Raw genomic sequence first — 15,313 nt, forward strand, 5'->3', positions numbered from 1 at the left:
GCAAGTATAATCTTCTTTTACCATACTCCAAACTGCTTTTCTTTATATATATAGAAAGTATAATCTTCTTTCGTGCAAGTTCAAAAATGGTGTGCAGAAAATAAGTAGATATCCTTTTACAGCTATCTAGATATTATACTCACTCTGAATCTCCTTGATCATCCACATCAGATTCTTCAGCAACGTCATTGGCTTCATTTGCATTACCCCTACCATCATTATCTATGGCAGCATGCTGAATCATACGCTGCTCAAGCTGTGGGGCTACCATTTCCATCCCACCGTGTATTCTATCTCTTCTTTCTGCCCTGCCATTCCAGTTCTCTTGCCCAGCAGCATTTTCTTCAGGTTTTGGTAGTAAGAAATCTGTTAAGCCTAGTGCCCAGCCAATCACAGCGAACCAATGATGCAACAGAGCTTTAATAGTTGCCCGGGGCTTGAAATGCTCAATCGCAAATGGGATGCATATTTGGAACAGAAGCACATCAACTGGAATCTCGGTAAAAGGGTCAAAAATGCTGCAATAACACGTCAATGAACAGATGTAAGTGTAAGATAACCAAATGAGACAGAAAAGATAAAGGCTCAATGAAAACGATATCAGGATGATCGGACTCACGTAATGTCAAGAGGAAAAGTTTTAGGAGCTACTCGCATGGCCAGTTTGACAGGTAAGAAGACCAGCATCACAATCAAGCTTCCATACACAGCGACAGATAAAAGGACTCGTCGAGCATGTTTATGCACAGGATCATCGATCAGGTCCCTAAAAGGATTGTAATTTGGATCAGCAGGGTCCCGTAAGAAGTAAAGAACTCCATTCCGCAGTACCTACACACGAAGGCAAAACAAACATGAGAAACAAGATATACAAGCCCTTGTATGCAGTTCATGAACTAGCAGAAATATCACAAGGATTGGCAAGTTGAGCAATACCCCTCGAAGAAGGCTGACGAATATGCTTATTTGGAGCATATATACAATCCCAACAAGCCAATGGATTGAGGAGCTCGCCAAGGGTGACATCGTAAAGAATTCAACTCTTTGAGCAATTGTGGTACCCAACATCTTAAGAGTGCAGACATCAAGCCACCAACCACACATAAGGGGAAATACTCCGAGTTCTATCACCAAAAGGAAAGCAACTTTGACCATGGTCATGAGATGCTTCATTCCAGAAAAGAACTGCCTGCATAGAGATGGAATGGCCTCTAGTATTGCAGCGATGCCATAGAGTCTTCCAATAGTAAAACGTTCTCCACGGGCGTATCGAAGTAAAGCCAGTGATCCAATGTACAAAAACACAAGGCAAAAGATAAACATGTATCCAACAGCAAGAGTTGTCAGATCTGAAAGATAAGATGAGCCAATAGCTGTTCCTTTCACCAGACTGCTCTTCCCAGTGCCCTGCATTACAGCAAGACCAGTGGCATTTATCTTCAAGGACTGAGTAACCACCTCAATCACATGCCCAATAACACCTTCATTGTGACTGTCGGAAGAGAAATTCTTCATGGCATTAAAAGCACTATTCAATGTTTCATTAGCCAAAGAAATAGCAGATTCCGTAAATGGCATCACCCTAGCCAGCATAGGACTGGAGGCTGAAGAGAAAAACCATGATAGATAATACAGGACAATCCTTCCCAATGAGAATGGTACGAAGATCACAACAATGAGGAATATAGCATTGCTGGCCAAAACCTGAAGAGAAATATATGCATATAAAAATTAGAAAATAAGGGAGAAACAGACACTGGCAGCATGACAGCAATAAAGCTAACAATGCACCAGGTGATACATGACCGGAAAATCACAATTACACTTTTAAGGATCCTAAATGCTTCTGAATTTTAGAATAAACATATTTCTTTCATGCCAGGTATTAATATGGCATTTCTGGGAGTGCGATGAGACGCCAATGAGGACACCAAGATTGAATAGTGCTTTTAAAGCATCTAACAGTCTGGAAAAATGCAAGATAGATGTCACAGATAACAGTGCTGAGCATCATGTTAATGAGGACACCAAGATAAGGCATCTAACTGGCTAACTGTCCAACCAAAGATTGTTGAGAAAACACAGCCTAATACTTTGCATAGGATGAAAATATTAGTTGGAATATTGGTTCAGATACATGTAAACATACAAGGAAACCCATTTTGTCTAACTAAACGAAGAATAACAAGAAAAGATCCTTACCGTAATTGCATTCTCAACCAAGTGAAATACTGGCCCTTGCATACCAACAAGTTCATCAAAAGGAACATCCTCCGCACCATCCGCATCATCCAGACCATCTAACATCTGCTCAACTTGGGCCTCTAGTCTTTCCAATCGAGCAGCAACATTTTCTGCATTTCTCCTCAGAAGTTCCCCAGCACCAAGTCCTTGGGCTTCAGCCAGGTCATCGATATTTCCATCTGCACCTGGAACCCTGTTATTAGGACCAGCTAGCCTTCTGACAGCTCGGGCACCATGCCTTTCACGGCCTGCATCGTCCCTGTCAGCTTCATGTCCTCCAAGTTCCCGCAAGTGCCTTATATAGTCCCTTAAAGAGGTAGCTCCAAGAAATATAAGGACAATGATAGCTGAGAGAAGAAATCCATGTAGGCAATCACTAAGGATCAACTGAGCACTGATGTGACTCAAGAACAGCCTTTGTGCTTCACCAAGACTTCTCACAAATGTTAACCGCCATATCCAGTAGGTAATGAAGGGGATAATCATGAGCCAGACTGAAAGAACAAAGGCAAGCCGGAGGACAAACTGAAACACGTGGCATGCTTTCATCCCAACGCCAAACACAAGCTCTTGGAAAGGAAGTCTGGTTGGAGCATTCTGAGCATAGACAGGCGAGAAAGAGAACGCGTGCTTACAGACCTGAAATCACAGAAGCGCAGTTTGTTAAAACTGGAGTTGGGCAAAACAAACAGGATGGTGGTATAATGCTATTCAGCCTTTTCGTCCAAGTTGAAGTTGAAAGCCATTATCATGCATGCCTTAAAGTACCGCAGCATATTCGCGCTAAAACTAACTTGCCCCGCAGGATTATGACGCAAGCAGTAACTAAAGGGATATCATCACCATGTCAGCAGAATAGCATGGCCATATAAATTACCAATCTCTTGACACCAGGTACAGAACCAAAGTAGCTCTGCCACTAAACGAGATCCTACTACCTGAGGGACACTTGCCAAAAAACATTCCATGGACATGGTTCTCAAAAAAGGCCAAATTAGCCGACGAAATGAGATCCAATTGCTTGAAGGAGAATTCACAAAAAACATTCCATGGACATGGCTCTGAAACCGTAGCTTCACGGAGAGCACCAAAATCATTCCTACGACGCACGAAATCGCTGCTGCATCACTTGCCCTATCCAGGTATGGCGCCTATTGACCAATTTTATCTCCCCGTCCCCAACCCTATGGCTAGGAGCAGATTTCCCGAATGAATCGGCACCGCGCGCACCGGCCCGGCGCCCCATGGATCGATTCCGCCACCGCCCAATCGAATCCCTGGGGAAGGGGGCCAGCTAGCTACCTACGGATGGGATGAGGGGGAGGTCGGGGGAGGGGAGGCCAAGCATACCTCGCACTGGCGGGAGTTGCTGTGGTCGAGCCACTGGAGGAGGCAGTCCTGGTGCACGAACTTGATGCTGCCGCTGCAGGCGCAGGGGTAGCGCAGCGGGTGCTCGTCGTCGCCGCGGTTGCGGCAGATCCGGCACACGTCCCCCTCCTCCTCCTCGTCCTCGTCGTCGTCCGCGGCCGCCGCCGCGGCGGAGAGCGGCCGCGCCTCCTCCTGCTCCTCCGGCTCGCCCGCGGCGGCTGCGGCGGCCGGGTCGACGATCTCCGCCATGGCTGCTGCGTGGGCGATCGAGGCGGATTGGGAGGGAGGGGAGGGGAGGGGAAAGAAAGAGGCGAGGATTTTCCGCTCGCCTCCTCGCTAATAACGCGTCGGTCGGTGACGAGGCGGTCCTCCTCGAACGGGTCCGGGCTTGAGCTTGGGCTTGGGCCGGGCCGGGTCGGGAGAGGGCTGGGTCTTGAGGATATATATACATGTATCTTCTATTCTTAAATAAGTAGTTGCAGTCCACTGTCTATTTTTCCTCCTCCGGCAACCATGACACATCATCGAATCATGCATGTGGTCATAAGTACTTATTTTTTTCTCTTCATGTTACCATGCCACATTATCAAGTCATGAATGTGGTCATAAGTTAATTCTGTGCACTAATGTATCCATCCTACACTAGACTACCTAGTTTCACATAGCCCACATTTAATTGAGGTATCCAATTGAAATTGGGTCACCGGGTCAACAATTTCTTAAACCTCTCTCATTCAATTTGTTTGTACTATACACTATGCTTCCTAATTTTTAAGGCCTCGTAATTAATTGGGCCTTAAAGCTAGGATTGAGCCACCTGAGGGTCAATAATTTCTTAAGAAGCTTTCCCACTCAATTCTTTCAATTATGTATGTTCTTTAATTTTGAATCTCTTTCATTCAATTGAGTTATTCGATTTTGGACTTGGTTTACAATTTTGACCGGGCCAATGATTTTTCAAATCAACCATCAGCAATCAGTCCTGCAAAAACATATTAATCCCGTGCACCCTGCCACCACCTAGAAAATAAAAAAGTAACCATGTGATATTTTAGCACCAATATAGTACATGTAGCCAACGACGCAGAAATTTCTTCATATAAATATACGTTGGTTAGCGGATAACACATACCACACTAAGAATGTCCCATCAAATCACCGCATTATAAATAAAAATAAATACACTCCATCATCTCGGTCACCCGCCAAACTAAATATTCCCTAAGTTCCAAAATATAAAGGGTATTAGCTTTTTGGAAATCAAATTTCTTTAACTTTGAGCAAGTTTAGAGCAAAAAATATAGGCATCCACAATATGAAACAAAAAAGTATGAAAATTCATTTCGAGATGAAAATATCATACACATTTGGTATTATGGCTTTGATATATTTCTCTACAAATTTAATCAAACTTAAATAGTTTGACTTTTCAAAAAAGTTATGTACCTTACACTAAGAAAACCCCAACAACACCAGACACAGCAAAGCGCGCCCAACCCTTCTAATTTGTGTGGGCATAAATGGTATATACATTGGACGCATAGAACAAATATATATAGATCGTGTTACACATTTTTGTTTAAATGGCACCCCATTTACTTCAATTCAATTGTTTATATTTTTATACGTCATTTTGTCAAATGCTTCTTGCTTCATATGATTTATTATTGATTTCAAATATAAACCAAGAGTAATCCTAAATTTTTGTCTGTTATATTTTTAGTTTTTAGCACCTATTATGCATCTGTTACCATGCTTCCCGCGGCAACACGCGGGGCATTGTCTAGTTGTTATATGTAACTTGATGAATTTTTGGCCCTTCCAACAACATCGCGTCAACATCTTGTCGTTGGATTCTTTTTGAACATCAGCATAATACATCTACATCTCTCCAAACATACATAAAAATAAGAGGGAGAGACCTTTTTGTATTATCATGTATAACAATATAAAGAAGAACAATTATTTGTATGCATCTCTTGCAATTCTTTAACCCTCAATGAGTTTTCAATCTGTCCATCATAAAACTTTCTCAATAGACATTTTGAAAGCATCATCTGAAACCATCGGTTGTTATCTCTATTCTTCAAAAGTGAATATATAAACACATATTAAGATAAAATAAAAATAAGATAAGCCCATATACAATATATATTCATTGGTTAGCTGCTTGCTTCGAGGATGTGACTGTTTTTACTCGGAGTGAGTGGCATCATGCTTTTTAGTAGAGTGAGTCACGCATCCCACTTTAGTAAACTATACTCGCCTATAAATCACTTGTGGGTAATTATTGCATCTTCTGACTACCTATTGATTTAAGGTACTGAATAGCATAACACACATACTCAACATAGATGGCCCCATAAATGACTGCAAAAATGGTAGAACTGTGCACAGATTAATTTTTAGTCGCTTAATCTGACAAGAAAAGTGGAGATGATAGTAAGCAAAATAAAATAAAATCTATGGTAACTAAGAGGAGATCTATCTTTGTGCCATGCATTATGAGAAAAACCATATCAGAAAACGAGCATGCATGAACTTCCCGGAGTATCTGATGTTGCAGAAAAGAATGCAGATTCAAGTGAACCCAAATGATCTCCTAGCCACCTAGTCGAACCTCTGGATGCCTGCATCGGTGGAGCATAAGATGCTCACTCTCCTGGAGGGGATCAATCAGAATGGCAGCTACCTGAAACACCATGGGCCAACGCGGGCGATGCTATGGTTGCCGGCGCCTCGCTCCCACGGTTGTGGTCGCGGTAACGGTCGCCAGTGACAGCGTCAACGTCTTGCCCTCATTGCAATCGTGCTCAGCCTCTCCCGACACTCGTCTCAGGTCAAACGCTTCATCGGCGCATTAAAGCTATCCGCAGCGAGTGAGAACTTCATCATCGTCTAGTTTGTTGTGATTCTAATGTTGTTTTACTCATGTGTATTGTAAGGGAGTGTGAACTTGCTAGGGTGGTAGATGGTAAACTCACCATGTAGGGTACAAGGTTACTAGAACCAGTCTATGTGTGCAACCAAACAGCGTGCTTTGCATCGAAATACTGATACACATGCAACCAAACACAGTGCATTTGTTGCCTGCAGAGGAGGCAATATTTAAGCAACCAAAGAATGTGCAAAATTTGGTTTTCTGCCTGCATTAGCCCAGCCAGGCCCATATAAGCCACAAATGCAAATGAGGAAATCGACGCAATTAACTTAACGCGTCCCTGTCAAGTCGTGCCTGCCTGACAGGTGCTACGTTGAGTCATTCCTGGTTGGCAGGTGCTATGCACGATGGATCTTCCAGAGTCTTCGCGTCTGGACGGACGAGCACAGGGCGGTGGCGCCGTTGGGCGTCGTGGTGGCGTCGACGGATGTCCGGAATGGCAAGAATGATGCGGATCTCTCTTCTCAAGATGGGTCAGTGGTCCGTTGACGATGGCGCTTGTAGAACGTATGCATGTGATGTGCGCTTTAGATAAGCTGCACCGGCTGTTGGTCCCGATACGTTCGGTGAATGAATCGGCGACGACACCGATTTTAGATATGGGAAGTGAGAGCACTTCACATTATCGAGTTTGTAGGTGTGAATGATGGCTTTGGGTGGATTGATGGATGTTCTTGTCAGACCTTTGTGGAGCAATTAATAAAAATGGCTGCACGTATCGATTGATGCAGAGGCCATTCTCTCTCACAAAATGAAAAAAAAAACTAACGCATCCCCAGTGGCTCCTATTTTTATTTCTTTGCCGTCAGTTCGACCCCCCCTCTCTCTCTGACAGGCCACCGGTGTTGCTGTCCTCGCCGCGCACTCCGACGGCGACGAGCTCGCGTTCTGGCGCCACTGCCCGAACTGCAATGGCAGCATGGTGCAGATCCGTCGGGACAGAGGAGCTGGAAAGATCCTTTCGTCCAGATCTGGCTGTTCAGCACGTCGCCGTGGCCGTCCTTAGATTCACCGGCGGTAGGCGTCTCCGGGGCTGGAGTATGCTTCTCTGGTCGTGGCATGGACATGGACCTTCGTCTTGTCCAAGTCAGACCACGCGCTCTCCGTCGATCATTGTTTTTTTTTGTTGGAAATCATCATGGGATGACCTTGGTTTGCGCTAGGGGCCAGAATTCATAGATAACCAGGTGAAATGCAATCCGAGTACTTCTGAATTCTGATTCAGCCTACCTCTCTTCATATATCTAAACTGAAACCTGAATGATACTACTAGTTGATTTAACTTGTTGGATCGGCGCAGTTTAGGATACCGAAATGCTCCTCTAGACAAGAGAGCATCTAGAAACCTACTCTGTTACTGAAAACTCATGTGCTCTAATTCAGTTACAGCCAGGGCTTGCAGGTGTATGAGTTGAGCAAAGAACCACCATGGCTTACAGGCAGAGCAGAGTAATCCAGTTTCAGGTTGGAGCCATTGCATTGCTTGCCCCCCTGCATTCATTATAGGAGAGATCAAACCAAGTGCTAGCTTCACAGCCGACACACAGATGAAGTGAGAAATTTCAGGATCTTACTCTGAGCCCTACTGAAGAATGATGCTCTGTCGCCAATGCCAAGCGCAAGGTGTAAATTAACTTGTATTCACACCATTTGTATTCCCATTGACATCCGAAAGGAGCAGCCGGTTACGCCGGCAGCTTCCACTGTTTGTTGATAGTCAAGGCCAGTAGAAGAGAACATCGATCGTCGTTTAGCAAACTGAAATGTGTTTCTAGAGGAGGACATCTGGAAACTGACTCTGTTACTGAAAAGTGATGTCAATAAACCGGAGACTTCTGCGATGCAACAAACTATTGACTGTGATGTATGGACCTCAAAATGCTATTTAACTGATATGCATCACTCTCCTTCAGTACACGAGCTGACTTTTTCCAGTGAATGGTATATAGCCGGGCAAAATAACTGCAAGGATGAATGCGAGTAATAGAAAACAAGGGCGAGGCTGGTAAGCAGATGCAAAGAACTTGGCACTTCGGCAGTGATAAAGCAAGAAAGTACACAATCTTAGCACGAACAAGTAAATACTAGAGACTTATCATAGAAAGTTGTTAAGTGCTAGACAGGGGAACCAAGTACATTTTACTGATCATAAGAAAAATAGCTAGTCTGTGCCTTGTTAGCCTAGCCTGCATGCATCAGTGGACGGTTACAGACCAGCCGCCAACAAGACGGTAATAATTCACGGCGGCCATGTTGAACTCACGGCGTATCGACGCCGATCAGCCTCTTTGCTGTGGCGACCATGGCGCGCAGAGCTCTGGCCTCCCCTGAAACCTCCCCCGTGTAACGTTCCACCTTGGACAGCGCTTCCACCATCCTGTGCTCCTTGAAGATGGGTGCGTAGTGAGGGCAGAATTCCACAATGGATACTGTGAGCTCAACCAGCAGGCTTCTCGTTTCAGGAAATTCATGAGGACTTGGTTTCTTGCGGGCGTTGAGTTCACCTACAAGTTTGTCAACAAATGCCTCGTCATCTGAAAACGAGTCCAAGACAGGAGCAATGCGTTCTGACATGACACTGCAGATTTGTGAAGCTAGGCCGATTAGGGCCTCCATCTGCTTTCCCTCTGCATCCTTTATTCTTCCCAAGACCTGCATATACGGGTGCACTGAAACTGTTAGGTCACGTAGGATTTACATCAAGGCTAGTTTGTTAATTCCTGGCAAAAAGGTTAGTTATTAATTCCAAGACAATGAAGCACATAATTACGGTAAAACAGCATGCATGTGTGTAGGTTCCCAATTCCAATTATAGTGTTCTGTACAGTAATTCCCAAAAGTACTACAAATTCAGTGGACTTACCACTGTCATGGTGGACAATAGGCGATCGTCTGAGCATTGATGGCTCAGCACTAATTGCCTGGAGTTTTTGCACAGACTCTGGAGTAGACTCGCAGCCTGGTATACGTGCACACCACGCTGAAGCTTGTTGGCAAGATCTCCAATAAGCTCGCTCGTCTTGTACAGCATAGCAGAGCAGTTGTTGGGGCTCTCAATTGCCAACATGGCAAGTGCTTGCCCTGCCTCTGCTCGCAGTGGATTTGACAATTCTTCTTCCCCAATAAATTTTTGCACAAGCCTGTCAATGATAACTTGGACCATCCCAATCTCCTGCCTTGTTTTCTTATCCATGGCAATGTTGGTGATGATATACATCGCAAGCTTCGATTGTTCTAGGTAGCTAGAGTTTCCCTCATCCTCCAAAATCTCAGCGAGGTTGCCAATTAGGAAGGGATTGTCTGAAAGTTGTCGCCGCAGTTTTATGCCAATTTCTCCCTTGACACTTGCAAGCTTTCCAACCAATTTCAATGATGAAGTGGCGATCTCTTCCTGATGCGATGTTGTTGGGCCAGGAATGTAGCTTATGAACCCTATGATCTTTGGGAGGAGCTCGGTTGTTCTGCTGATTTCTTCACAGTTGTGGAGATCATGAGCAAGCCCTTCAAGGATGTTCATGCCCAGTGCAGGGAGCGAGTCCTCATCCTTCGTGTCCTCTTGTGGAATTGACCATAGTTTCTGGACATAACCCAAAAATCTGCATATCCTCTCCATTACAGAGCACCCTTCACTATTATTCTGTGTTGCCGGAGTTGAGGAGGCTTGCACTGCTGGCATGTTCCCTCCCTCAATGTCTAACGGTGAATTGCTTGAACCATGTCCCATTTGTTGTCTATCTTCAATGTCACTTGCGTTACCATTCACTGTTCGAGAACTTGCACCATTGCTTACTTGCTGATCATCATCTGCATTACCTCCATTGCCATCAACAATCTGGACTAAAATTCCATCTTGGGCATCAAGAAGTGAAGACACCATCTGCATTGTTCCAGGAATCCTGATGATCTGTACATGCGGAGCAAGGTGAGCGGTGACCTTTGCTGCAAATAGCCTGATATCTGCATCTTCTGTGACTGTCCAGCCCAACATATTGATCAAGGTGGTCACTGCCTTGGGGGAGGTGGTGATTAGCGAGATAAGCTTGGTGTTACAGATGTCGTATGTCTTGTTCCACCGCTGCATAAAGGAGTCCAAGATTCGGACGGCAGCGCTCTTATTGTCCCGTGAGCTTTTGGGGTTGAGGAAGTCCACAGCAAAGGTGACTAGGCTCATCTTATTTGTAGTGTCAAACACACTTTCTTGCAAGAAGGTGTCATAGGCTTGTTCATAGTATAGATCGATGGATCTCATCCCTGACTTGTCTACAAGTCCACACTCAAGGGCGAGTGATCTCCGAAGCAAGAAGGAGAGTGACTCCAGTATGCATGCTAAGATATATAGTATCCCTTGGCACATCACCATTATGTACAAGATCTTCACTGCTAGCTTGACATTTTCATTTTCGGTGTCGTAAATTTCAATCTCATTCCAGAAAAGCCACACCGACGAGATCATGATTCGCGCCAGCCGCCAGGGCGAGTGGAGTTTGTAGGTTGCCTAGTACCAATGGACCTAACAGCCCCAGAAAGCCCATAGGCCGAAACCGTCGTGCAATTACCCAAATTACTGCAACAAGCAATATGGCACGAGATATTCTTGCTGCTACTTTAACCCCTTTGTGAAACGGACAACCATCTCCTGGCGATCCAAAACGTGCTAAAATGTAGATGACGCACCATTGTGGAATAAGTGCATAATCAAGCGAGCCAGCGCTGTAACGCTCTATTAAATAGGAGTAGTGGATTGCAAACCCAGTCATCAGGAGAACAACTAGGGGACAAAGTTGCAACACTATGTGGCTTTCCTTCCTGCTCATGTATCCAATAAATCTGTAAAACCCCATCTTGTGCACTATCACCAGTAAAACAAAGCCATCATAACCAGAGAACCATGGTATTGGCACGGGTTCATAATAGATGACATAAAGAGCTGGCAACATCCACATGCATACCGTCATTATTACTGCATTGACATAATACAGAGATCCGCTATTAGTTCCCAGCTCCATCCTTTTGAGCTTGATGCCTCCTGTAGTCTTGAATAACAATCGGTCATCTGAACTGCTTTGCCTGCTAAACGTCCTGCATATACCCATTTAACATGTCAAAGATGAGTGTAAAATTAACCACATTTTGGGACGGGAGGTGTAGCAGAGCAGTAATATATCACTGATTAAAGTAAATCTACGGTAATTTTACTTGGACAATGTATCCACGTTGGTCACTATACTTTAGATGCCTCAGTTAACGGTCACTGAATACGGTAAGTGTTACACCTACCACGAGAGAGGCACGTAGCTTAAGTATTCTACCGAATGCAGCCTACTGTTGACCGCTTTGACTGTCCACATGAGACTCGAGATGCCATTAGACCCGTCACTTCCAGGCTAAGAGCATCTACAACCGGCCCCGCATATCCGTCCCAAATGTCGGGGTAGGCTGTCCAGTCACTATCCTGACGCAAAATTGTCACCCAACCGGATCTGACAAATCACGCCCAAACTGACCGGTGCTCTCCATATCCGGCTCATATCTGGGAAGGGTATAGGGTGCCGAATGTGCCCGCCACGTAGGACTGACCGCAAGGGCCCATGCAGTCACATGGAGAAACCATCGGTCTGACGGGCGCCTCCTCTGGTTCTCGGTGTGGACGCATTCATGGCGCCGCGTCGGCGTGCCATCCAAGGGAATAAATTAAGCATCGTCAGGAAAAGCATGTAAAGGCATAATGTCAAAGAAAGGATGGTGCCATCAGCCGTGTTGTATAGTAGAGGATTCTACAAACCCTATAAAAAATAGGGCAGTGATACGCACGTATGGAGCGATTTACAGCCGCATGATCTCCTTCCTCCTCCCTCCCGGCGCCTTCTTCTCTAAGAAAACAGCCCCCATCGCGCCTCCATGGACGAGCACGCGCTCGGCCACGAAGCACCGTCCTGCGCGTCTTGTCTGTCGCCGCCCTCGTCTCCTATATTTCCCACCGGCTCCGCGCATGCAGCAGCGTGTCCCCGTGGTTGCGGCTCCGGTGGTGGCGGTAGCGGCTCTGGCGGCCATAGTCGATGATCACGACACTGTACTCACTCTTGGGTTGACAATTGCAGCAAAAAAAAAAATCAGCCGATCGTAGCAAAAAAGCATGCCAGTTCCAGCAAAAAAATTCGCCGGTTCCGCCACTCCGTCGCCATAGTAGCAAAACGCTCATCGGTTGTAGCTTTTGTGGTTGCCTGTTGAGCAGAACAAAACGACAACGCAGTGGTAGCAAATAAAATAAAATTCGGTGCCGATCACATCAGCATATATGGTGGTAACAAAAACCGTCACCGATGGTAGCAAAAAGCTGCGACATTTGCAGCAAAAAAATGTTATCTCCCACCGTCAGAGTTGCATCATCTTCATGAATGATATAGTGAAAAAATGCCATCGCAAGTAGTAGCAAATGAAGTCACCGGTAGTAGCAAAACCAAACGCCGGTTCCAGCAAACAAAATTCAACAATGAACTCTAGTAGTTGGTTCCAGCAAACAATTTGTTGGTTGTAGCATGCCTCGCCACCGGATGTAGCATCTCTAGCGACCGGTTGTAGCATCTCGCTCCCAGGGGTTGCACCCATGAGTGAAGGTGTGGGGAGGCGCATCCATGGTGGCAGCGAGCATCGAGGAAGTGGAGGAGAGTGCACAACCAAGGCGACGGGCATCGAGAGGAGGAGAGCGCGGCCATGGCGGCGAGCATCAGGAAAGTGGAGGATCGTGCACAGCCATGGTGACGAACATCGGGGAGAGAAGAGGCAAAGTGCGGCTATGGCGGAGCGCATCAGGGAGAAAAGAGTCACGAGAGGAAGAAGAAGATAAGAAGCGGGGAAAGGATATGCATGGGCCCGCAAGGACGCATGGCGCCCTGACGTTGGTGGGTGTGCGTGTCGTGTGGGAGCGAGCGACGCGACCTTCGGCTGGTCGGTCATAGGAAAACGTTTTCCTAAAGAATATTATTGTGTTTCTCAAAGCCAAACATCTCCTAACTAACCAATTCCATGAAAAAAATCATATTGGCGACGAAATATATCAAAAACATATATATTTTATGGATAATCTAGTAGAACAAATGTGATGTTTTGGATATTCATGGGTTGTTTTTCAACAGAATAAGTCAAAAATTAACTTTTATAAAACTTGAACAAAACTAAAAGCTCCATTTATTAGGAATTAGAAATTACAAGGAAAAGGGCGCCTACCTGAAACCCTCGAGGAAGACTATCACAGTGGCGACCCAGAAATCTTGGCCCAGGAACGTGGCAAAGCCACCGAGCACAACCACCGTCCCCCAGATGAATGCCAAGGTGCCAAGGGCGTTACCCACCCTCTCTAGCAAGGCAATGAACCGGACGAAGGCGTTCAGCAATGTTTGATGCTCCATCCTTGCAGCTCGTTGTTCATTAGCTGCCCCGAGCTCTGGTCTCCGAGGCAAAGCCTCTGCTGGTTTCAAGTTTCAACGCAGGTCTTGGTCAGATCTGGTTTGGTCTTAGCTAGCACTCCCTCCGTTTGGAATTACTTGTCGCAGAAATGGATATATCTATACGTATTTTAATTCTAGATACATCCATTTTCGAGACAAGTAATTCCAAACGGAGGGAGTAGCATATACACGGGCAGTGGCGAATGTACCACGGGAAGGTAAGGTAGACTCAAGATATTGGGCACGAACTTAGATTGGCATGAAGACAGAAATGTGGACTCATGCCCACTACATTCATATAACAGTGCATGAACAAGATAAATGCAACATGAAAAAGGGCATGGAAGAGTCAATAGGATACCTTGCTAATTTAGAGCTTCTTCTAAATATCTTTATCTTTATATTAAATATAGAAACAAACAGAAATTACTTCCTTTATTACAACTAGAAGACTAGAACTAGCTACTAGCGGAGTGGATCAGAAATTACTTTATGTATTGCATCTAGAACAAGGAGGAAGGAACTATAGCCGTCCAAATCCTGACGACCACAACCTGCTGACTAGAACTAGGCACTGGAACTAGCCTTTTTTCTTCGAAAAGGACTAGCTACTAGCCGAAGAAAATCTACAAACTAGACCAATGGGTCCAGGAGCACTTGTTGCAATCGTTAAACAGGTGAAACACTAAACTCAGTCAGGACAAGGTCACAGAAAATAAACCTTTGTCCCGTGGCGTGCTGGTGCGGCCAGTGGCTTCCTCCTCCAGGCTCCGACGACCAGCAGCCGGCGGCCTGGCTTCCCGTCTTGCCCGGCTTCCCGCCTTGACTGCACGGCTGGATCTCCCGCGGTCCCGCCTGCTTGCTAGCGCGAGCGTGGCCTCCTCTTTCCGGCGACTACTGATGTCTGATGGATGTGAACGGGGGTTAGGCCGGGCTCTGCTGATGGCTGGTAAGTGAACGGGAGCTGCTGATGTTAGTAATATAGAAAACCTCAAGTTTGGAGTTGGAGAGCAGGCTACTTAAAGCATATACAACGGTTAGGATAAATGTTGAGGCAGAGAAAAGAGAAACCAGAAAAAAAATGCTTTGCCTTCTCTTAATTAAGGGACGATCTCTTAGCGACAAATGCCTCACCGTAGTTTAGAAATAAGATTAAAAAAGAACCAATTCCTTTTTTAGTTGAAAATTGTTGCAGCTTAATTAAATTGTCAGAATGCAATCCACGATCACCACCTCGCCACAAAGTCCGGTGGAACCTGAAACCAAGTTTTGCGTAGCTTATTTCTGCAACCTACCCTATCTAACTCAGGAGCAA

General features: G+C 45.5%; 1 protein-coding gene across 3 annotated transcripts in view; it reads right to left on the reverse strand.

Moving 5' to 3' along the window:
• The window catches only part of LOC109736242 (probable E3 ubiquitin ligase SUD1), a 28,839-nt gene that overhangs the window by 2,240 nt on the left and 11,286 nt on the right, over positions 1–15,313 (reverse strand). The window contains exons 2-6 of one of the 3 annotated variants that reach the window (XM_073505478.1): positions 3,595–3,948; positions 2,203–2,883; positions 937–1,704; positions 620–831; positions 144–518 (exon numbers count right to left, since the gene is read on the reverse strand). In XM_073505478.1, coding sequence (XP_073361579.1) covers positions 144–518; positions 620–831; positions 937–1,704; positions 2,203–2,883; positions 3,595–3,861 — 2,303 coding nt within the window. In that variant the 5' untranslated portion in view covers positions 3,862–3,948. Of the gene's footprint in view, positions 1–143; positions 519–619; positions 832–936; positions 1,705–2,202; positions 2,884–3,594; positions 3,968–15,313 lie in introns of those variants that run through there. The other 2 variants (XM_020295452.4, XM_020295453.4) reach the window with 2 other exon arrangements.

This window comes from Aegilops tauschii, chromosome 7, assembly GCF_002575655.3.
Source record: "Aegilops tauschii subsp. strangulata cultivar AL8/78 chromosome 7, Aet v6.0, whole genome shotgun sequence".
In the NCBI taxonomy this organism is placed as follows: Eukaryota; Viridiplantae; Streptophyta; class Magnoliopsida; order Poales; family Poaceae; genus Aegilops; species Aegilops tauschii.